This window comes from Xyrauchen texanus, chromosome 40, assembly GCF_025860055.1.
Source record: "Xyrauchen texanus isolate HMW12.3.18 chromosome 40, RBS_HiC_50CHRs, whole genome shotgun sequence".
Classification (NCBI taxonomy): Eukaryota; Metazoa; Chordata; class Actinopteri; order Cypriniformes; family Catostomidae; genus Xyrauchen; species Xyrauchen texanus.
In genome coordinates this window covers 19,910,625-19,934,781 of record NC_068315.1, presented here as the reverse complement: position 1 = coordinate 19,934,781, position 24,157 = coordinate 19,910,625, and the positions used below count along the sequence as shown (strand labels likewise).

The 24,157-nt window shown below is 42.6% G+C and overlaps 1 protein-coding gene across 3 annotated transcripts; it reads right to left on the bottom strand.

The window, feature by feature from the left end:
- Nucleotides 1-220: 220 nt before the first annotated feature.
- LOC127633131 (forkhead box protein J1-B-like) lies at nucleotides 221-23,252 on the bottom strand. 3 transcript variants are annotated; one of them, XM_052112016.1, is made up of 5 exons: nucleotides 23,227-23,252; nucleotides 21,506-21,548; nucleotides 21,096-21,212; nucleotides 3,993-4,605; nucleotides 221-1,711 (listed from the first exon to the last, which is right to left on the bottom strand). In XM_052112016.1, the coding sequence occupies exons 4-5, from the start codon at nucleotides 4,539-4,541 to the stop codon at nucleotides 905-907; spliced, it is 1,356 nt and encodes a 451-aa protein (XP_051967976.1). In that variant the 5' UTR covers nucleotides 4,542-4,605; nucleotides 21,096-21,212; nucleotides 21,506-21,548; nucleotides 23,227-23,252; the 3' UTR covers nucleotides 221-904. The 3 variants fall into 3 exon arrangements, with proteins under 3 accessions (XP_051967976.1, XP_051967977.1, XP_051967975.1); XM_052112017.1 differs by lacking the exon at nucleotides 21,506-21,548 and having other exon boundaries at nucleotides 23,227-23,246; XM_052112015.1 differs by lacking the exons at nucleotides 21,096-21,212; nucleotides 21,506-21,548; nucleotides 23,227-23,252 and adding an exon at nucleotides 4,774-5,012.
- Between the last annotated feature and the right edge of the window lie 905 nt (nucleotides 23,253-24,157).

The window sequence follows — 24,157 nt, the reverse complement described above, 5'->3', positions numbered from 1 at the left end:
TTCTAATTTAAAGTCAAAAATATAAATAAACATAGACTCAAAAATAGTTTTACCCTCAAAGAGAATGGTGATTTATTTTTATAATCTATTCTCAATAATTAATTTTTATTTGGAATCTTGTGCAATAAATATTATAATGTAACATTTAATTTGAATAATAAAGATAATGAAAAAAATCAAGCAATATATTGACAAACAGTCCTACAGATGGTTGATCTTTTTATTCAAGTACAGAATATATTTTGTTTCATGTTGCATGTTTGAGTCCATTTCTCAAAGAATCGATACAAGTACACTTCTAGAACAGTCATTGCCTTGTGACATTGCCACCCACAATTCATCATAAATCCGAGACTACAGCATTTGCATTTAGAAATATAAAAGAAATCTTAAAGAGGGAGACTTTTTACTCTCATATAATATCATCAAAAAAGAGAGAAAATAAATTATTAGACTAAATCACCAGGCAACAAACTGAGCTAATGTTTCAAAGTGCTTGTGCGGGTTTGTTTTTCAGTGAAAATGATTTTGTAAAGCACTTTGGCTTGATGCATCTCTTTTCCTTCAAATATCTGATTTATTTAATTTTTTTTGTTAGACTCAGAAAGCATGACATTACCAAAAATATCAAGTCAACTAAACTGAATATATTAGATTAATGAATCAATACAGGAACAAAATGTCACTATCCTAGATAACTAGATTTGTCCCACAAGAAAATTTCCCAACAAAGAATGAAGAATTCAAAGAACAAGGGCAATTTAAAATGAACCGGTATAGGTTCATACAAAATTTGAAGTACAAAGAATAATTACATAGAACTTTTCAACTTCAATAGTTCATTATGCTAATGTAGCAAAACAAAAGTCAATAGGTTTTTAGACCAGCAAAGACAATGGTGTGTTCACAGATACGACTCTGCTCTCTCCCACAGTTGCATCTCAGAGAAAAATCCCTCACAGAGGCCATAGCCATGATCCAGGGAAAGTGGAATGGCTTGGACTTCCTCTTTAATATCCCAGGGGTGCTGCTGATACAACTGAATCTGATCTGAGAACAGAGTCATTCCTTCATAATATTGTGGATGGGCTTGTACCGGCTGGTGATGCTGTTGGTGAAAATCCTCCATGCTGCTTCCCATCATGCCATGCGCCTCGAGGTAAGCACAAGCCTGCTCATCCTCATTGCTGTAGCCAGGCCCGTGCTGGTTCTGTGTGGACACCTCCAACTCACATCCCAGCGAGCTCAGCGCTGTGTTGATATCCAAATCCTCAAACGTGCTGTCATTCCCACTAAGTACATCATCAAAAACAGAGGCAAGGTCAAAGTCTCCTCTCAGTACATCTGATGTTTTGATCTCAGTGGTTAACAGAGGGGACTTGGAGACTCTGGCCAGCTTGCTGCCTCGTTTGGGGAAGACCTGCTTGCGTTTGTTTCCTGGGATAGCTCCTTGGAAGTGGCCCATTCCCATTTGTTGGCCAGTTTGGTTGCACTGAGAGCCATAAGAAGAGCTAGGAGAAGATAATATTTTGCTCTGTCTCTGGGTATTGAAGTTTGTGGCAGGCATTCGACGTCGTTTGAAAACGCCATTAACGAACATGTCAGCGTACTGGGGGTCGATTTGCCAAAAGCCACCCTTTCCTGGCTCGTCTTTCTGCCTGGGCACCTTCATGAAGCACTTGTTCAGTGACAAGTTGTGGCGAATTGAATTCTGCAAGAGAAGGAGGAAAAATCTGTTGTTAATTAAAAGTTAAGAATGCTTGAGTGAGGGCAGGTTTTTTAACATTTAAACCTACAAAGAAGAATTTGAAGAATTGGCATAAAACATGAACAAAACACAATAATTAAAACAATAAAAAAAAGTCATTTGAAGGAATATTCCTGGTTCAATAAGATATAAAAGTTCATTTAAATGAACGCTAAGCTCAGTCAACAGCATTTATGGCATGTTGATTACCACAAAACTTTTATTTCAACTCATCTTTTCTTTAAAAAAAGGAGCTTAAAATGGAAATTAATGGGGCCAGTCTGTAATTGTTAAAATACTCACTGTTTCAAAAGTATAGCCACAAGACTTAAACAATATGAGTGTTAACATGATTTTAGTGTGATAAAATCGCTTACTAACCTTTTCTGTGCAAGTAGTTATACCCAATTTTACAAATACGACATAATACCGACAATTTAAACAACTTTGCAGCTCAAATAATACATGAGTTTTAACAGGAAAATTTATGTAAGTTCACTTCTAAAATAATAAGCTTCACATTTCTGACTTTAAACCCTCCAAACATTGGCCCCATTCACTTCCATTGTACTGTAAGTGCCTCACTGGAACTCAAAATTGTGCTTTTTTTAACGAAACAGAGGGACTATTCAAACATTATGCCACAAATGCTGATTGAGCTTGGCTTGTATTGATCTCAGAATATTTCTTTCAATGTGGAACCAACATTATGGTTATATGTATCAGTAAAATGAACTTCTAGTGGCAGAAGTATACAACACACATATATGCTCCGATTAATCCCTTTGTGCAGCAGGTAGAGGTGTCCTATTTCATTAGTTCAGTGCCAAATGGGGGAGGGGAATATTGTGTGTACAGGAGGAGAAATGTGGTGAATATAAGGCTCTCGAGTAATGCAGCTCTCCTAGTTTCATATGATCATAGTTCCCTTAGGGATCCCTCATTAAGGAGTGAGGCCTCAGAATACCTAGTGTTCTAGGGTGTAATGGTCTCAGCTTCCATCACCAATCACCCTGCATAGGGTATTTTAACACTAAGTATATTAACACATCTCAGATGTGTGCACAGGTCTTCACTGTAAAAAATGTCTGTAATTTTAACAGTAAAAAACTGTAAAAATGCAACAGTAAAACAATTTTAATTGGTAATTAAAAGTTACCTTAAAAAAGACAGTAAAAATTATGATATATTTAAAAAGACAATACGTGTAATTTTACAGTACAATGTAATAAGTATGATTTTACCGTAAAATTAACGGTAAAATGTATATTATGTTTAACAAGAGAGTACATGTACTTTTTATGGTAAATTATTGTTAAAATTATGCAAAAAAAATAAAATAATATATATATATATATATATATATATATATATATATAAAATCTACGTTCCCAGAATTCCCTGCGTTACCATCATATTTCATTATTATTTTGAATATCAGTTACGTACATTGGGGTGTTTTGTTTTATATTTGTTGTAGTTTAGTTCATGTTTACTGCATTAGTGAAATCTCATATGTGTTACCCTGATGGTGTTTAGAGTTTGTGTGAGTGACACTGTGCACTGTCTCTACATGTTTATTGTTCATTGCTCTTGGAAAAGTCTGATGAACTTCATGTCATTTACATTTACATTTACATTTATGCATTTGGCAGACGCTTTTATCCAAAGCGACTTACAGTGCACTTATTACAGGGACAATCCCCCCGGAACAGCCTGGAGTTAAGTGCCTTGCTCAAGGACACAATGGTGGTGGCCATGGGGTTAGAACCAGCGACCATCTGATTAACAGCCCTGTGCTTTAGCCACTACGCCACCACCACTCCACGTGACTCCACATGTCATCATGTGCCTTCTGTGAGTACTACAGTAGTAACAAATACCTTATAAAGTGAAAAGCAGATTTTAACATTTTCAGAAGGTTAAAGTGTTAAGTTTATATCATTTAATAAACGGTAATGCACCGTAAAATATACAGGCATCAAAATGACTGAAGTGCGGTTGCCATATTTATTTACATTGTGGCTCTGTGTTTTGGTTGTGTGGGTCCCGTGTTGAGACACCAACACACCCATAATGTTAATGGCATCCTATGCTTCAGGTTTCCTATCCACCTGTAGCCTACTCGGTCAGTGCACCTGTTGTTGTATCCATTAAGACCTGGATGTGGTATAAACGTGATCTAAATACTACTTCATAGAGAAAAGACACTTGAGTGATTCACAGAAAGGATCAGTGATGTTACCTGCCAACTTGGCTCTGCGTATCTGTAGTAGCAGAAATTCCCCGTGATCCAGCTGTATATGGCGGATAGGGTGATTTTGGTTTTGTTGCTAGCTTGCATTGCCATACAGATCAGAGTGGCATATGAATAAGGGGGCTTCACATAGCGGTTTGTTTTATAGTCTATCTCCTCTGAAGGATTAATTTGCGCCGTTACATAGCTTGCTTGTTGGTGCCCATATGAGTTCGCCAAATTGCTGCAGGACGCGGTGGGATTCCCAGGTGTTTGTGGCATCCCCGTTGCGGCTGTGTCTCCGGCAGGTGGGCTGGAGGGTGAGTCGGTGCCCCCTAACTGGTTTTTGTTGAAGAAGAGGTGTTGCGGGTGGCAGCCGGAGCTGGGTGTCCTCTCCGGGTTGGCACTCAGAATGGAGAAGTTTTGCAGCCAGTGCAGACTGGTGAGACTGTCGTCAAAGTGAGCAGAGCCGCCGACATCGTCCTGATCCTCCGAGTGAAGCATCATCCATTTCTCTTTGAATTTATCAGCCATCTCGGGACTCATTAACACTGGCATTTTGGAAGCGACGCACAGTAGCCTATGTATCACCCTTTTATTTAGTTTCGTTCAGGTGAGAGATCTGTAAAAAAATAAACACATTATTTAAAACTTTAAAAATAAACGGATAATAAAAGAACGTCACCGCAAAGGTGGAGGAAAATATATTTACAAGTGTATAATTTATTCTCATTCTTGCGCAATACGTGTGTATGATCATTTGATTAAATTCCCCAATGTAAATGCATACCTCCGACATGTAAATACACCGCAGAGCTCGAGCTGTTGACCCGTAGTGGTGCGCAGATCATTCAATATCTCTCAGTCCGTTAGATTCTGCTGTTCGTCTCAGCGCAACAAGTGCAGACGATAAACGAGCGCATCCACAAAAACAATACTGCGGTAAAGTATCATTACACTCCTTGTCTTATACAAAGAAAGTAATGCAGAGCCACCTTTACTGTATCCAGTCTGGCGTAGTAAGAAATATAAGCGAGTGAGTGAAATGAGAAGAAGGTTTTGCGCTCTACAGTTTTGGCTGTTTCTTAATAGCCCTTTAAATGTTGACGCTCTCTGATTGGCTCAGAGCCGCAGAGTTGAACCAAAGTCTATCTAGCAAGTCAAGCCACTATCGGCCATCTTTGGAACGCTCTTGGGAGGCTAATTCCAGTCATGGCAGTGCAGCTTCTATCTACTTAAATGGAAGAACACCAAAATAAAAAAAATGGCTGGTCAAGATTACGGTCAAAGAACATATTTAAAATCAGCCAAAAAATATGACAATGCTGGTATCATTTATTGGGATTCTTTGCCTCATATTATGCTAAAAATGCAATTTTATTTTTGCGGATTGTATAGCTAATACGCATGCGCGTTCTCGAATTGACTGAAGTGTGATGTCTGTATCTAAAGGTTATTGGCTCTTTAACTGTCTAAGGTGGGATTTGCTGTACACATCCGACGACCGGTGGGCACTCAGAGCATTGTGGTTGAGCGTTCCAATTTCTCCCATTCATTTAAATACAAGTGACCCGTCTCTGCTATACCTACTCTGGTTTAACGTGTCATTGTCCCTGCGCGAGGAGTGTCTGTCTTCAACCTCACATTTTATCCGCGCGAAATGAGACATTATTATTAGGATTATGATGATTATTATTATTATAAAAATGTTTAATATACAGTTTGTTTTCATTGTGTGTTTCAAATATTTTAAAGTTTATTGAATTGATTTTTTTATTTGATGCAATAAACCCCTTAAGCGATACTCTTATTACTACTTGATTCCGTGTTTTATGTTTTAAAAGTAATTCTTATCAGTTTTTAAAATTGATTTACAACGTTCTTAGGTTTGATACATGCCTGTACTAAATCACTGAAAAGATCGTTTGTAATGAAGTATGCACGCGCCAAGAGTCCACGAAAGGCGCTCAAGTGAAAACGGAAGCATAATAAAAGAAGCGCGCCCCTCGTCCCGCCTGAAAAGACCTCTTCCCTCTCCTCACATAATGACAGCAGATACACACACACACACACACACACACACACACACACACACACGCGCGCGCGCGTGTATGTTCAACCACGGTGTTATACATATAACAGATTTTCCAGCAGGTTTGCAAAATGTTGAGCCTTAAATCTGGGCAAAATAATTAGGGAAAAATACAGCATTAATGCAGTTTCGGGATTGACAGAATTTGAGTGAGTGTATTTTTAAAACACAGGATATACTGCCACCGTTTGGCAAAAAATGGTCTCTACACTTAATACATAGGTTATACAGAGCCTGCCCAAGGCATAAGCGAACTAAGCGGCTGCTTAGGACCCCCGTGGCCACCAGGGGGCCCCCAAGAGCACATGAAATGACAGCTTGATTTTGGTTTTGTTTTGTGATATACAATGTCAATGGACAATGGTAATTATACAAAAATGCAATATTAAGTTAACGGGCTGCTGGATGCAAGCACATTCAGACAGCAAAACAGCAATGTCATAAAAAAGGACATATCCCTCTGGTGCAGAGAAAAGGAAAAAGAAGAAAACAGAGGAAGAGAAAAACAGCAAGATAAAGGTATGTTAAGTAGCTAGGCTATGTTACGAGCTAACATTAGCTGGCTAGTTAGTTAACATGGCCTATGTAGCATATCTTCCTTTTTAGGAAGGTTTGATTAAACATCCATAAATAGCCTTGACATCTTAATATATTATAGTACAACATATTACTTAGCTAGTTTTAGATTAAAGTTTTTGTCTTCTATGTAAAAATATCTTTCCTGGGTATATATTTTTTGTAATAAAAATAAGCTTCTGTTCCATAAACTTGGTACTGATAACAACTTAACATTATTTACATTAGTCTACCATTTTGGGGTCTTTGCTATCATATCCCAATATCATTATGCCTCAGTTAGCTGTTATAGATTAAGAGATGACTTGCTGCTGTGTATAATAGTTTGTGTTGAGAAAATAACATTCTGTTCTGTCAAATATGTACTCTTATGAAACTTCCCTAGGAGCACTGTTGAAATATTTTGGAGGTGGGGCACAACCAACACCACCTGCCCCAAGTGCCAGTGCTACAGCTGATAATGATTTTTCAACAATCCCAGATCAATATATTTATATGGATAAACCATGCCTTTTTTTTTTTTTTTTTTGACATTTGCATTACCTTCTAATATGACATCTAACATGGCTAGCTTTTATTATTATTATTTTCATCTTTCATCAGGTCCATCCTCTGCAGACGAGGAGCACTTCCCAGCACATGCATCCACTGATCCTACTGTTCCTTCCATGTCTGTTTCAACCTCAGCGGATGTGGCAAGTTAATAGCACAGCAGCCTTTGTATTTGCTCAGTTTACTGTAGAATATCCTGAGATTAATATTTCTAATTATAATTATTCATGTAATTTCCTTATAGGTCCTTTTACTTCTGTGGTCATTGGGATCGATGTCACATCTAACCCCTTAGCAACTTCCAGCCTACACCATGGATCAGCAGCTCCTCCAGTTGACCCAGCTGAGTTGTCATCTATCCTGTCCGACTCAGAAAGGACTGATCTGGTAAGCAGAGGGCCACTGCCTATAAAGGAAAACTTCACATTCCCTGAAAAACCTGATGGCCGAAGCTTCCACTACCACTACACCAACAGAAAATAAATTAATGGGGAAATAATGTAAGTGGAGCTGGCTCACTTATTCAAAAATAAATGATGCAGTCTACAGCTTCTGCTGCAAATTGTTCTCTAGGAAGTCCACAAAACTGGTAACAGAGGATCAACAAGATTGGGTAAATATAGGTGTGCTACTGTTACAATTAAAACCATAGAAGGGTAAAATCATGCCAGGCAGACATTGGTATGTTGTAAGTGACACAGCTACAACTAATAAAATTGATAAGGGGTGTGATAGATTTATAGTGTGTGAATAATCAAGCATTGACAATATTCAATCATATTGGCGGCACCGAGGGGCCCCCAAATCAAATTCTGCTTAGGGCCCCATAAAGGCTTGGGCCGGCCCTGTATATATATATATATATATATATATATATATATATATATATATTGTTTTTTTTTTTTTATTATTATTATTTGTATTTTTTTTTTAATTGCAATGTCTGTACTGTCAGATGCCTAAGACGTGCACTACCAGATGCGCTACAGGGAGACAGGAAGAACAGCTGATCGTCTTCGCAGTTGCAGACCACGTGTAACAACACTTGCACAGGATCGGTACATCTGAATTTCACACCTGCGGGACAGGTACAGGATGGCAACAGTAACTGCCCGAGTAAGACCAGATACACACAATTCCTCCATCAGTGCTTAGACTGTCTGCAATAGGCTGAGATATGTTGGACTGAGGGCTTGTAGGCCTGTTGTAAGGCAGGCTCTTACCATACATCACCAGCAACAACGTCACACATGGGCACAAACCCACCTTTGCTGGACCAGACAGGACTGGCAAAAGTGCTCTTCACTGATGAGTCATGGTTTTGTCTCACCAGGGGTGATGGTCGGACTCGGGTATATCGTCGAGGAATGAGTGTTACACAGAGGCCTGTACTATGGAGCGGGATCGATTTGGAGGTGGAGGGTACATCATGGTCTTGGGTGGTGTTTCAAGCATCATCGGACTGAGCTTGTTGTCATTGCATGTAATCTCCATGCGATTTTTGCTTTTTTTTTTTTTTTTTTTAGAAAATGAGGGAGGAGTTGAATTTTTTTTGTTGTGATAATCAACATTATGCCATACGTGTTGTCAATAAAGCTTAACAAGTTTCAGTTCTGTCCTAATTTCATGTGCATTTATTTACTAAGTGTGTTTCAGTGAATATGAAATTTATAAGTAAAGTACATTAGTTGTGCTGTTTTTATATATTTTTTGAAGGGGGGCAATTGATTATTGATCATGCCCTATGAGAAATAAACACAGTGACCCATTTTTGTGCACAACACTTTGTTAAAACCATGTAACTACATACAAATATACATTACTTTTAAAGGTGCTTGACATAGATAAGCAGCAGTGAGTTTAATAAAAAGCATCAGATACAGTTGAATTCATAAGTTTACATACACTTAGGTTGAAGTCATTAAAACAAATTTTTTAACCACATCACAGATTTCATATTAGCAAACTATATTTTTGGCAAGTCGTTTAGGACATTTACTTTGTGCATGACATGAGTAATTAACAATTGTTTACAGACAGATTGATTCACTTTCAATTGACTACATCACAATTCCAAACTGTCTTTAAGCAGCTTTGAAAATTAATGAAAATTAGACAATTAGCTTCTGATAGGCTAATTGGAGTCGATTGGAGTTGTACCTGTATTTTAGATGTATTTTAAGGCCTACTTTCAATCTCGGTGCCTCTTTGCTTGACATCATTTGAAAATCAAAAGAAATTAGCCAAGACCTCGGAAAAAATTGTGGACCTCCACAAGTCTGGTTCATCCTTGGGAGCAATTTACAATTGCCTGAAGTTACAACATTCATCTGTACTACAATATTAAGCAAGTTTAAACACTATGGGACTATGCAGCCATTATACCACTCAGGAAGTAGATGCATTGTGTCTCCAAGAGATGAACGTAGTTTGGTGCAAAAAGTGCAAATCAAGCTCAGAACAACAGCAAAGGACCTTGTGAAGATGCTGGAGGAAACAGGTAGACAAGTATCTATATCCACAGTAAAACGAGTCCTAGATCAACATAACCTGAAAGGCTGCTCAGCAAGGAAGAAGCCACTGCTCCAAAACTGCCATAAAAATCCAGACTACAATTTGCAAGTGCACATGGGAACAAAGATCTTTTTGAAGAAATATTCTGGTCTGATGAAACAAAAATGTAACGATTTGCAATAATGCGATAATTATGTTTGGAGGAAAAAGGGTGAGACTTGCAAGCAGAAGAACTCCGTCCCAAAAGTGAAGCATGGGGGTGGCAGCATCTGCTGTGGGGGTGCTTTGCTGCAGGAGGGACTGGTTTACTTCACAAAATAGATGGCATCATGAGGAAGGAAAATTATGTGGACATATTGAAGCAACATCTCAAGACATCAGCCAGGAAGTTAAAGCTTGGTCACAAAAGGGTCTTCCAAATGGAAAATGACCCCAAGAATACCTCCAAAGTTGTGGCAAAATGACTAAAGGACAACAAAGTCAAGGTATTGGAGTGGCCATCACAAAGACCTGACCTCAATCCGCTAGAGAATTTGTGGGCAGAACTAAAAAAGCATTTGCGAGCAAGAAGGCCGACAAACCTGACTCAGTTACACCAGTTCTGTCTGGAGGAATGGGCCAAAATTCCAGCAACTTATTGTGAGAAACATGTGGAAGGCTACATAAAACGTTTGACACAAGTTAAACAGTTTAAAGGCAATGCTACCAAATACTAACAAAGTACGTAAACTTCTGACCCACTGGGAATGTGATGAAAGTATTAAAAGCTGAAATAAATAATTCTCTCAAATACTATCCTGACATTTTACATTCAAAATAATGTAGTGACCCTAACTGACCTAAGACCTTTTTTCTACGATTAAATGTGAGGACTTGTGAAAAACTTAGTTTGAATGTATTTGGCTAAGTGGATGTAAACCTCTGACTTCAACTGTATGGCACTTTAAATTATGCAAATCCCCTTCATTTAACGTTTTTTAAAGCTTTCAGAAGTGCCACTTCCCATTTTGTATGTTTCAAAGGGAGGAGCAAGGGACAGCCACACATTACTGTAAGAAACAAAACAAATATATACGATACAGACATATATGATTAATTCAGCTGGATAAGTATATTATTATACTATGTGTCCGTATCGGATAACAATCTGATTATCTGATGCACTTAGTGTTCATTTGCTGATTATACAAAACAATAAAATGCATTAAGTACATAGTCTTGAACCACCATGAAGCTGCAAACTTCTAAAAGATGAACCCTGGGCATCCAAGTAATCACTTGAGCTGTAGTGAAGGTAAAAGTCTTTAAGTCTTATAAACATCTTGTCTTTCTTGTCTACAGGGTTCGTACAGATGCTTCAAAGTTACATACAAGTACTTTTCAAGCACATTTTTATTTGTTTTCAAGGACTATGCTTGAGATGTCATTAATAAAAATACTTTAACCATACAGTTCATTTATTTTTATAAAACACCACTTATGAGCAACAATGAGCATCTTTATCTACACATTCTCACAGTAACAATTCTTGATTCATTAATTATGAAATTGATTTGCATTTGTAGTGTGCTCCCTTAAAACGCACTTCACTTTCTAACAAGTGAATAATCCGTAAACATTAGTCTATATGACTCATGTGCTGTGTTCCATGTTTTCTAAAGTCAAACATCAGATTTATGTGGATTTATGTGGAGGATCTGACCGAAATTTCCATTTACTTCAGTTTTTGTCTATAAACGCTGAGGGTAAATATTTTGTAACATGTTGACATACACTTTTATTCATAAAGGACAACTTGGCTGTTGTTCTTTCTTATATTATTTAATTTTGTTTCACGAACAAAGCAAGTTAACACTAACATGGGTTAAATGGGTTACACCACATTTTGAGGATTCAATGGGGTACATCACCAAATAGTTTTGTGTGAAAATATTAGTTCAAATGTGAGTAACGTTTTAACAGACTGGAAAAAATCACTATATGCATATTTAAGTAGCCTCTGAACTTTGTTATTTTCCACAATTTTTGTACTAATTGTTTTTTTTTTAAACATAAAAAAAAGGTTTTAAGATTGATAACACCAATGCCATGAAATCAAACATTCTTTTTAAATTATTTAAATTATTAAAAAAAAAAATTGTTTTGCTTTTTTGCACACATGTTCGGCATTGCATGCTTTTATTAAAATAAGTACAAAATAAATACTTTTACATGTCATAGAAGTGCTGTACCAGATGATGGAGACAAGGATTTTTTTTTTCAGGCAATAAACATTTTAAATATATTTTCTAAAACATTTGCTGAACAGAGTCAAGCCATTTCATATAATTAAAGGTAAGGTTATAAAATTATACAAAACATTTTTTTTTTTTTTTTCGCTATTTGAAAGCATTTTCATGACCAAAAAAGTAAAGTGACATGACTTTTTCAACATATTTTGATATTGACCCAAATGTTGTCAGAAATAAAAACAATTTTGTGAAACACAAAGCTTTCTTTACAGAAGGGGGCACTAGTCATCTCACATAACTGGTTCCTCCATTGATATGCATTCAAATCATTCAAAATGTTTTACATCTTGTATAATTTTTTCACACTGGAGAGTAAATTTTAATTAAAACTGATGGTTGCAAGGAATCATACTTGTTAAATTTGCAACAGCAATATCTATAAAATATATATTTTTAAATCCTCCAGCAACATTTGATTGCGATTGGCCAATTCTGAACAGCGCTGCCAAAAGTAACAGGTGACAAGTTACAGCGCCGTCTATTTCTGCAGTCGTTTAGTGGTGTTTCGTCCTGTTTTTCGAAAAAATAAATAAATACGTTTAATTTATTAAATGATTTAAGCAACGTATTTTAAGATTTTCTATAAATCAATAACTTTTTAAGCACCTCTGGCTATTTTCAAGGGTTTTCCAGGACTTAAATTTGAAAAGGCCAAATTCAAGAACTTCTTGTAACTTGTACAAACACTGTTATTAATGTATTTTTAAAGCTAGTCAGTTAAACTTCTGTGTAGTGTTTCGTTTACAAATATCTACTTCAAGAGAGATGTTTCAGATGCTTAAGCATAAGATTTTGATTATGATGCTTATAATCTTGATTGAGACAAGATAATATTCATGGAACAACATGTGATGGGATTGGAATAGTTTGATTTGTATGGGATAGTGAGAGCGTCTTGGGATGATGAAATCGGCACAGCAGAGGGCCTATTATGGAATGAGACGCTCATCATCCATGTGGAAGGTGCTGGGGAGGCAGAGCAGGGGCTGACTGGAGCTGCTTGTGCTCTGACTCTTCAGGCTTTCAATGGACTCCGATGACCCTGAGGAAGGGTAAGGACAGGTGGTGTGAGAAATAATCACCTGCAGACAGCAGAGATCCAAATTTTACCCTGAACAAATATACAAAAGTGCATCTAATTGTGTTGCACGTAACATGAATAAGTTGACTATTTTTGTGACTAACAAACCAAATTGTAGAAAGATAGAAAATGAGTACCAATGTGAAAAAGAGTGACCATTTCATGACACAGGTGACCAACCAGAATCAACATTCCTCTACAGCAGTGGACCATGACTTATTATGTGGGTTAAGAACAAAGCAAAATTTAAAGCAACAGAGAGGGAGGGTAAGACTGAACAGAATTAGACACACAGCTTGAGAGATCTTCTTTTCTACATTTCTTGGTACTAGGGGATACGTCAATCTGATAATGAAGATTCAAAGCATTGATTGCGGATTTTTATTTTATTTTATTATTATTGCTATAATAATACCTGGAAATGAGTTCCCCTTCTGTCGCTCTCTCCACGTTGTGTCAGAGAAGCAACACTAGGGTCTCTCTTGAGCGCCGATATTCACCTCTGAACTATGAAAAAAGGCCAATGAGAGTTGGCAACCAGTATTTGCATGTCCCGCCTCGACATACGGGTATTTAAGCGCGCAAATACGGGAGTTCATTCAGAAAATTTCTTCGAGCCGACGGTCGTGTTTGCAGACTGCTGCGCTTTACACACCGAAGTTCCTGCTATCCTCTGCTGCATGCTGTTGGATTCTACGGCGCACAACAACGGCTTTCTCCTGTTTGCACGGTTATGCACTTCCTGCCCCTGAGCGCATCGACAGTTGCAGATAAGAAAGATCTCTCACGAGTTCTTTCATTCATAAAAGAGTGATTTTATTTAAAAGAGTAATTTCCTCTAAAAGAGCAAAAACACAGCGGCGTTGAACGCCCTTTTAAGGACGCTGTCTTTATAAAGATGACTTTCCGCCCTGTGTTGTTCCTGGATGCGTAGAGTACTCTCCGCCTCGACGGCCACATGCGTTGTGTCGCGGTGTCTGGGCAGCGATCACACTGAGGCTGCGTTTAGGATGGTTCATGTTCTCATTGCGAGAACATGACCATGACAACGCTATGGTCGCGGCTTGCTTACAACCGTAAGCTACTCCAGCCGCCCCGCATCGCCTCCTTCTTCCCACGGGATTGAGGCCGATGCGGCTGGCGATGGAGGCGATTCGGGATGGCAGCGGTGCAGCTCGCCGGTACGCCTCGACCACCCGCGCCCGCACGCTCGTTGACTCCCGGCCCCGCCGAGGTGGCGGCGACTCGCCACAGCCAGTCTGCCTACCCTCTTGGCGATGGAAGCAGATGAGTTCGCACGACATCGGAGGGCGTGGGTTCTGATGCTGAGGGCTCCTCTGGGCTGCCGCTTCGGGCTTGCACGCCCAGGAGGAGGCCGACGCACAGATGTCCGATATGCTTTCCGGAAGCCAACAGCGTGGGTCTGGATTGGAACACTCCATCCTCCCCACAGCCATCACGGCTGGACGATTGGTTCTGGGCGCTGGGCTGCTCACAGCCTCGCCCCGGTTCCTTTCTTCCCGGAGGTGCATGATGAGCTGACGCCTTCGTGGAGAGCACCCTCTCCACTCGCCGCACCGCCACCTGCTCATCCGCCTCGCCACCCTCGACGGGCGGAGCGCCACGCAGTACACGGAGATCCCCAGGTGGATAGAGCTGTTGCGCTCCACTTATGTCCCGAAGCACTACCACCTGGCGGGCCGCCCTGTACTCCCTTCCCGGTCCTGTAGAGCAACATCCTCACTCACCGCGAAGGCCTACAGCGCTACCGGATGCGCCGCTTCCGCCCTGCATGCCATGGCTCTCCTGCAGGTCCACCAAGCCAAGGCACTTCGCGCCTGCCCTGATCCTGCAGGTCCACCAATCCAAGGCACTTCGCGCCTGCCCTGATCCCGACACGCTGCAGGAACTGCGCTCAGCGACCGACCTCGCCCTGAGAGCGACGAAGGTCACAGCGCAGGCACTCGGGCAGGCGATGGCCACTCTGGTTGTCCAGGAACGTCAGCAATGGCTGGACTTGGTTGAGATGCGTGAAGCTGACAAGACTCGCTTCCTCAACGCCCCTGTCTCCCAGTTCGGCCTCTTCGGCGACACCGTTGAGGACTTTGCCCAGCAGTTCTCCCTGGTGAAGAAGCAGACAGAGGCCATTTCGCACATCATGCCGCGCCGCAAGCTTGCCGCCACGGCCCTGGCCCCACCTGCTCGCCGAGGGCATCTTCCCGCGGCCAGAAGACCTTCTGCTCCGCCCCAACCTGGGCCCAGCTCTCAGCCCCGGCGTCGAAAGCAAACCGCAGGAAGCGTACGCCCCTGCCTCACGGACCCCTTCGAGGACCCGGAAGGCTCCCAAGCTGTCCCTGAGACAGCGGACCCAGAGGACAAGAAGTTAGCCCAGAGGTTCTTTTGTTTTTTCATTTGCCGCGACCCCCTCTCAATAAAAGAGCTATTTCCTTTACCTCTGGGTCACATGGCTCGCAAATGCCGCTCTCACGGCACTGTGCTTTCAGGCCTCAACAGTCTCGGCGCCCAGGATGCGGTGCTCCCGCCCTCAGCCCCACGACTGTTCCTCGGCCAGCCGGTTCAGACGAGTCCAGAGGACGCCAGCATCAGACCTCCTCCTCAGTCACGAACCCGCCCCTGCCGGGTGCGCGTGAACAAGGTAAGTGCTTTGAGTTTATTCTCAGCACCAGAGCCTCGGTCGCCACAGCGCTCCCGACGCCAGCGTTACCTGTTCCAGCACCGCTGCATGGCCCTCGCCGGTACGTCCGAAATACTCGTCCCCTTGGTGCCCCTAGCACGGAGCTTAGAGGCATGGAAGCTTTCACTGCCCAGCTCGTCACGCTGGCTGCACCGGACCATCCGACTCGGTTACGCAATTCAGTTTACCAGGTCTCCGCCCACTTTGTGGGCGTTTGTTCCTCCGCAGTGCACGGCGAACATGCCCACTCCCTGCACAAGGAAATTGCCTCCCTTCTAATCAAGGACGCGATAGAGCCTGTCCCTCCGACCGAAATGAAGAAGGGTTTCTACAGCCCTTACTTCGTTGTACCCAAGAAAGGCAGCGGCATACGACCGATCTTGGACCTGCGAGTTTTCAATCGGACCTTGTCCAAACTCCCGTTCAAAATGCTTACCCAGAAACAAATTTTATCTGGTGTCCGGCATCTAGATTGGTTCGCAGCGGTAGACCTGAAGGACGCGTACTTCCACGTCTCAATTCGCCCTCGACATCGACCCTTTCTACGGTTCGCGTTCGACGGCCAGGCGTATCAGTACAAGGTCCTCCCCTTCAGCCTGTCTCTGTCCCCTCGCGTCTTCACGAAGGTCGCAGAGGTGGCTCTTGCCCCGCTACGAGGAGCGGGCATACGCATACTCAATTACCTCGACGATTGGCTCATTTTGGCCTCCTCACAGGAATTACTATGCGCACACAGAGAGACCAGGTGCTCGAGCACCTCGGCCGTTTAGAGTTTCAGGTCAACTGGGAAAAGAGCAAGCTCACCCCGGTCCAGAGCATCTCTTTTCTCGGTTTGGAGTTAGACTCAGTCTCAATGACAGCACGTCTCTCCAACGAGCGTGCTCAGTCAGTGCTGGAATGCCTCGCTTCTTTCGAACCAGACACCGTGGTCCCCTTGAAACGTTTCCAACGGCTCCTGGGGCATATGGCATCCTCCGCGGCGGCCGCGCCACTGGGGTTGATGCATATGAGACCACTTCAGCATTGGCTCCAGACTCGAGTCCTGAGACGAGCATGGCGCCACGGCACGCACGGCGTGGAAGTTACCCCTGCCTGCCGCCAAACCTTCAAACCCTGGACAGACCTCTGCTTTCTACGGGCAGGAGTACCCTTGCAGCAGGTGTCCCGTCGCGTTCTGGTTACAACCGACGCCTCCAAATTGGGTTGGGGCGCCGTGTGCATCGGGCGCGCAGCCGCAGGCACATCAACTGCCTAGAGCTGCTGGCCGTTTTTCTTGCCCTGAAGAAATTTCTTCTGTTGATTCGTGGCAAGCACGTCCTAGTCAGGACAGACAGCACCACGGTGGTGGCCTACATAAACCGCCAAGGCAGAGTACGCTCCCTCCACATGTCACAGCTCGCCCGTCGTCTCCTCCTTTGGAGTCAGCAGCGACTGGAGTCACTGCACGCCACTCACATCCCCGGCAACCTCAATGTGATAGCGGACGCGCTGTCAAGACAAAACTTGCCCGGCGGAGAGTGGAGGCTCCACCCCCAATCGGTCCAGCTGATTTGGGACAGGTTCGGCAAGGCCCAGGTAGACCTGTTTGCCTCCCAGGAAACCTCCCACTGTCCGCTCTGGTATGCCCTCACAGAGGCTCCCCTTGGGACAGATGCTCTGGCGCACAGCTGGCCCGTGGGGCTGCGCAAGTACGCTTTCCCCCAGTGAGCCTTCTTGCACAGGTGCTATGCAAGGTCAGGGAGGACAAGGAGCAAGTCACTCTGGTGGCCCCCTACTGGCCCAACCGGATGTGGTTTTCGGATCTCACGCTCCTCATGACAGCCCCTCCCTGGCTGAACTCCCTGAGGAAGGACCTTCTTTCTCAGGGACGGGGCATGCTCTGGCATCCGCATCCAGACCTCTGGAATCTCCACGTCTGGTTCCTGGACGGGACGCGGAGGATCTAGCCGGCCTACCTTCGGCCGCCATAGACACTATTAACCAAGCCAGAGCCCCTTCGACCAGGCATCTTTACGCCCTGAAGTGGCGTCTGTTCGTGGACTGGTGTTCTTCCCGAGCCGAAGACCCGCAGAAGTGTGCAGTTAGGTCAGTGCTCATGTTTCTTCAGGAGAGGCTGGAGAGGAGGCTGTCCCCCTCCACCCTCAAGGTGTATGTTGCCGCTATCGCGGCCCACCACGACACGGTAGACGGCAAGTTGACGACCTTCGTCGCACGACTTAATCGTCAGGTTCCTAAAAGGTGCCCGGAGGATGACTCCCTCCCGGCCTAACCTGTTTCCCTCCTGGGATCTCTCGGTCGTCCTTATAGGACTCCGGAGACCCCCCTTCAAGCCGCTTGACTCAGTTGGACTCAGGGCCCTCTCTCTCAAGACCGCCCTGCTGATTGCGCTCGCTTCCATCAAGAGGGTCGGGGACCTGCATGCGTTCTCTGTTAGCGACGCTTGCCTGGAGTTCGGTCCGGCGGACACTTTCGTGATCCTAAGACCGCGACCGGCTACGTGCCCAAGGTTCCTACCACACCCTTCAGGGATCAGGTGGTGAACCTGCAAGCGCTGCCCGGGAGGAGGCAGACCCAGCCCTTTCACTGCTGTGTCCAGTACGTGCCTTACGTATTTACCTGGACCGCACACAGAGCACCAGACGCTCTGAGCAGCTCTTCGTCTGCTTTGGGGGACAGCAGAAAGGGAATGCTGTCTCCAAGCAGAGACTCGCCCACTGGGTTGTCGACGCCATTTCCCTGGCTTATCACACCCAGGCCGTGCCCCCCCCTTTGCGAGTCCGAGCCCACTCCACCAGGAGTGTTGCGTCCTCGTGGGCAATGGCTAGGGGCACTGCCCTAGCAGACATTTGTAGAGCAGCGGGCTGGGCAACACCTAACACTTTTGCGAGATTCTACAATCTCCGAGTTGAGTCAGTATCGTCCCATGTTCTCTCAGGTACCGAGCCCGTAGAACTCGGTGGCACGCCCACGATCTGACCGGGTGAATCGCTTGCACCCACGCCCTTCCCTAACCAGGGGAAACAGTGTGCCTTCATTCCCAGGAGATCCCAGGTTTGGGACACTGGTTGACTCCTCCCTAGCCCTCGTGGGTCGCAGTTCTCGTGGAGGAACTCGCCGACCCAAACCACTGCAGGTACCGCAAGCTACCCTGTACTGGTATAGGTGCCCCACAGGTAAGGCCTCCTGTTCGGACTCCCCTGTGTGTAAAACCACGGTTCTGTCCCCTCACGAGTTGACTCTGTGTTTCCCTTAGGCAGTTACAGCTGCCTCGGTTGCCGTGCTGTATGCTTCCCCCTCTGCGAGGCTGGATCTACCACCGCGACTACTTTTCCACATAAGACCTAAGTATAGGCCATGCGATGTATTTGCCACTCAAAATTTGCCTCCCCTCCGGGTAGGTGTGGCCTCCGCAGGGTCTTCTCTGCCCTAATAAGGGCTAAGACCCCCTTCCCTCAATGCGTGTAAGGGCCCGGCCGTAGTTGCTCTATGCGAGAAACATAGAGAGAAAGAGGCCCAGCCAGGCTGGCCCGTTCCCATGTTGGCGGCCATCACCTTGTTCCCCCCTCCAGGGTAACGATAAGGAATCCTGATGGCTTAAATGGGGCATTGGGGAAGGGTACGTGCAGCCTGATACAGTTGGTCATTCTGCACGTAGGAATACCTGCTCGCTCCTGTATCAGCAGATCACGCATACGGCTCAGCGCATGGCTCTTTTTAAGTGGACCCCTAGTGTCGCTTCTCTGACACAACGTGGAGAGAGCGACAGAAGGGGAACGTCTAGGTTACGTATGTAACCTCCGTTCCCCGATGGAGGGAACGGGACGTTGTGTCTCCCCTGCCACGTCGCTGAGCCGAGCCCCTGTTGTGGCCGGACCATTTCCGGCTCCTCAGAAAAATCCTGAATGAACTCCCGTATTTGCGCCGCTTAAATACCCGTATGTCCGGGGGCGGGACATGCAAATACTGGTTGCCAACTCTCATTGGCCTTTTTTCATAGTTCAGAGGTCAATATCGGCGCTCAAGAGAGACCCCTAGTGTCGCTTCTCTGACACAACATCTCGTTCCCTCCATCGGGGAACGGAGGTTACATATGTAACCTAGACGTTACATGGTCATATATTATCCAAACTACATTTCTTATTTTTTTCTACTTCTCAAAGTATTGTTTTTGTCAATATCCCTCCAGTAAAATTTTTTAAGCATTTCCGAAAATAATTAAGAATCATACAAATGATTACTGAATCAAGTTGTGATAAAAATTTCAGATTGCATCACATCAAATGGTCTAAGAAAATATTTACACCCCTTTTAGAGGAAAAGGTCTCCCAAAAATGAAAATTCTCATCATTTCAACAACACAAACAAAAATGTTAAAAAGAATATCTCAGCTCTGTTGGTCCAGTCAGTGCAAGTGAATGGTGACCAAAACTTTGAAGCTCCAAAAAGCACATAAAAGGCAGCATAAAAATAATCGATAACACTCCAGTGGTTTAATCTATTTCTTCTGAGACGATACATTTGATTTTGAGAGAGAACAGACCAAATATATCTCTTTATTTTTTTGACACTTTTACACTTCCTATCACTAGCTTGAGTGCTAGATGGCGCTAGAAAGAGTAACAAAGCTTGAAATAATGATCGCCAAGGAGACAGCTGATGTCAAGATTTATAGTGAAAAAGTAGTTCTATTTTAGTCTGTTTCTTACATAAAGAAAGTATTTCAAAGTTTTTCTCACCATTCACTTCCATTGTCTGGACCTACAGAGCTGAGATATATATATATATTTAAAATCTTTGTTTGTGTTCTGCAGAAGAAAAAAGGACATACATACCTGGTGGCATGAGTGTGACTAAATGATGAAAGAATATACATGTTTAGGTGAACTATTGCTTTAAGTACATCTTATTAATACACTTTGGTGAGACTTTAACAAGAAATAAGACATGTTAAAAACATTGAGAAAACAGTAAAAAAAAAAAAAAAAAAAAGCTTTTAAAGAATGAAAACAATGCCTTTAAAGAGAAGCAGTAAGGGTAGAAATGTAACTGTGAAAGCAGTAGCAAAAACAGAGACGGTTTACAGAGAAAAACATTAGATCTGCCAAACATGCAAAACAATTTGCTTGCTCCAACTTTGCTCTTTAGGTTAGCATTTTCTCAAAGTCAACACCACAAAAATGTATCAGGGCATATAAGACACTCTTCCCAATGAGGAACTGTACTGATAATAGGACAGATGACTTTTGGCAGACTCAGAGACTTACTGGGGCTGTTAGGTTGGTAGGGTACTAAGTGTGTGTTAGCAGCTCACCAGTTAGAGTCAGATCTGCTGAGGGGTTGCATTCTGTCTGGCTGAGGCTACTGCAATCACTCTGGCAGTCCTGCAGGATTTCACTCACTGACACACCCAACAATCTGCTCTCTGAACCTGCAAGCACGGAGAGGTGATTAACATGGTTTCTTCTCCAACAATAAAGCCACAATACAGCAGCATTGCAAACAAAACCTAACAGGCCATAAGGATGTACTGTAGATCAGATATTCACAGCATATTATAAATGTATAAACATTTTCATACAAACTCTTCATTCATGTTTTGACAAATTATATGTATTACTGCTGGCCATGACTAGAAGCATGCTACAGAATACAGATTGATCTGTTGAATACATATTTTCATTTATAATCAGAATGGTGGTTTGGGACAATGAGCTTGCTAACCAGAATTTGGGAATCCAGGTTTGGCAGACATGCTCTCTGTTGACTGTCGGAAACAAACAATAAGAGGAGGAGTAATTTTTACAGCTGGGGAAGTGATAAAACGGTGTACATTGTTCACTAGTTTGCATTTCTTCATCAATCACTCACAACCAGGTAAAACCCACAAGCCTATTCAAACTAACCCCTTACACAATCAGCTCATCTATGCCACGAGTCAAATACACAACATGTAAATAATTTTCTTTCGACTAAGAAATGATATGTAAATAAAGTCATATACCGTATTTAGACCTTCTATGCGGGTCCTTTAGAAAACAACAGTAATAAAACTACACAGCTGCACTGGCTCCAATTTTAGAAAACTATGTTGAAAGAAAGCTGTTAACTGATTGGCTTGAGTGGTCAGAGTTTCACAGTGTCTTCTTATTTTGTTTTTGGCGATTCGCATTCTTCATGCATACTGCCACCTATTGGGCTGGGAGGAGACTTTATAGTAAAACAGACTTAAATATTGATCTGTTTCTTACCCAGACCTATCATACATTTTCAGAAGACTGATTTAAACACTGGAGTTGTATGGATTACTTTTATGCTGCCTTTATCTGACATCATGGGAAAATCAAACAAAATCAACCAAGACTTCAGAAAAGAAATTGTGGACCACCACAAGTCTGGTTCATCCTGCAATTCCAAATGCCTGAAGGTACCACGTTCATCTGTACAAAAAATATTATGCAAGTATAAACAGCATGGGACCGAGCAGCCAACATAGCCAACACTCAGGAAGGAGACGCATTCTGTCTCCTAGAGATGAAGGAAGTTTGGTGTGAAAAGTGCAAAGGATCTTTTGAAGATGTTAGCAGAAACAGGTAGACAAGTATCTATATCCACAGTAAAACGAGTCTTATATCGACATATCCTGAAAGGCTACTCAGCAAGGAAGAAGCCACTGCTCTAAAACCGCCATAAAAAAAGCCAGACTTTGTTTTGCATGTGCACATGGGGACTGAGATCTTACATTTTGAAGAAATTTCCTCTGGTCCGATGAAACAAAAATGGAACTGTTTGGCCATATTGACCATCATTATGTTTGGAGGAAAAAGAGTGAGACTTGCAAGCTGAAGAACACCATCCCAACCATGAAGCATGTGGGTGGCAGCATCATACAGTGGTGGTTCTTTGCTCCAGGAGGGACTGCATCTTTACATGGATGCATTTAAATGTTGCCAGATTCATTTTGGTAACATAAAGTGGGTAAATATTTGCACAGCTGGTCTTACTGCTGCAGAAAAATAAGTGTGCCTCTATGACAGATTGGTCCTCAGAATGAACAATAATTTGTAATTTGATAAGCTAAAATATTAATGAGCTGATGTCAATTACATTTAAAAAGAAAAAAACATTTTTGACACCATTAAATTAGCAAATTCATAATATGGCATGACATATCCAGCATGTGGCACTGTTCTTCAGTTACATGATCTGCACTGCATGAGAGCATCATTAATAGGCCTTAGTTTCTATTCAATCACTAAAAAAAGAGGAATAAAAGAACAATGATTTATCAATCTATAACCAATGAAAAACAAAATAGTCATTTAGCCATTTATCTTTATTTCCATACCCAATTGAAATGATCAACTTACTCAGCAGAACAAATCTAAATAATAATGGGGGGGGGGAAATACAGGAAGCTCTGGCATTGATTAATGAGCACTTACACAGTCTGCAGATAGGACAGTTGTTGGCCTGGTAACGCAGAGTGTCAGCACAGGCATTGCACAGACACAGGTGCCTGCAAGGGAGAATGAGTGTGTCACGCAGGTCTGATAAACAGACCACACACTCGCTGATGTTGTCACTGTTCTCATCCTCTGCAGACTGAAAAATTTGGTGAAATCAGGGACAAGAAATGGCAGGATGGATATAATATTTCCAGAAATCAATGTCATAACATGTGTGTCCTAATTTCTGCTGTTTGATCACAGTGACATGATTTACCTTTGTCTCCTGATTGTTTCTGATTTCAATACCATAAATTTCCTGCAGCGGGTAGCTGACACGGTCCACCTGCTCAAATGTCACCATGTTAGCTGAACAGACTAATTTGACTATGTGCTATTAATAATAATGATAATACTGATGCTTATGTTGGTGATAATATTAGTATTTGCTGTAAAATAATAGACCATAAACGAATAGACCATTTTGCTGTCTGGTTAATGACTGACTCAATGGTACAAATGATTTAACTTTGAACTGCATATCTTAAAGTGTTAATTCATCCAAAAATGAAAATTGTCTCATCATTTACTCACCCTCATGTCATCCCAGATGTGTATGATTATTTCTTCTGCAAAACACAAAATATGATTTTTAGAAGAATATATCAGCTCTGCAGTTCCATACAATGCAAGTGAATAGGTGCCAAAAATGTGACTCCCCAAAAAGTACATAAAAGTAATCCATAAGACATAAGTGTTTTGATCCATATTTTCAGAAGTGATATGATAGGTGTGGGTGCGAAACAGATCAATATTTAAGTCTTTTTTTGCTAGAAATGTTGCTCCCTGCCCAGTAGGGAGCGATATGCAAAAGAATGTGAATCACCAAAAACACAAAATGGAGAATGTGAAATTGACCTGTTTCCCA

What these genes read in the sequence shown, in the direction of transcription:
- LOC127633131 (XM_052112016.1), bottom strand. Translation starts at nt 4,541, where the DNA reads ATGCCAGTGTTAATGAGTCCCGAGATGGCTGATAAATTCAAAGAGAAA. An exon ending in ACGCAGAGCCAAGTTGGCAG is followed by an intron (nt 1,712 to 3,992) that starts GTAACATCACTG and finishes CTTCTCTTGCAG; the next exon opens with AATTCAATTCGCCACAACTT.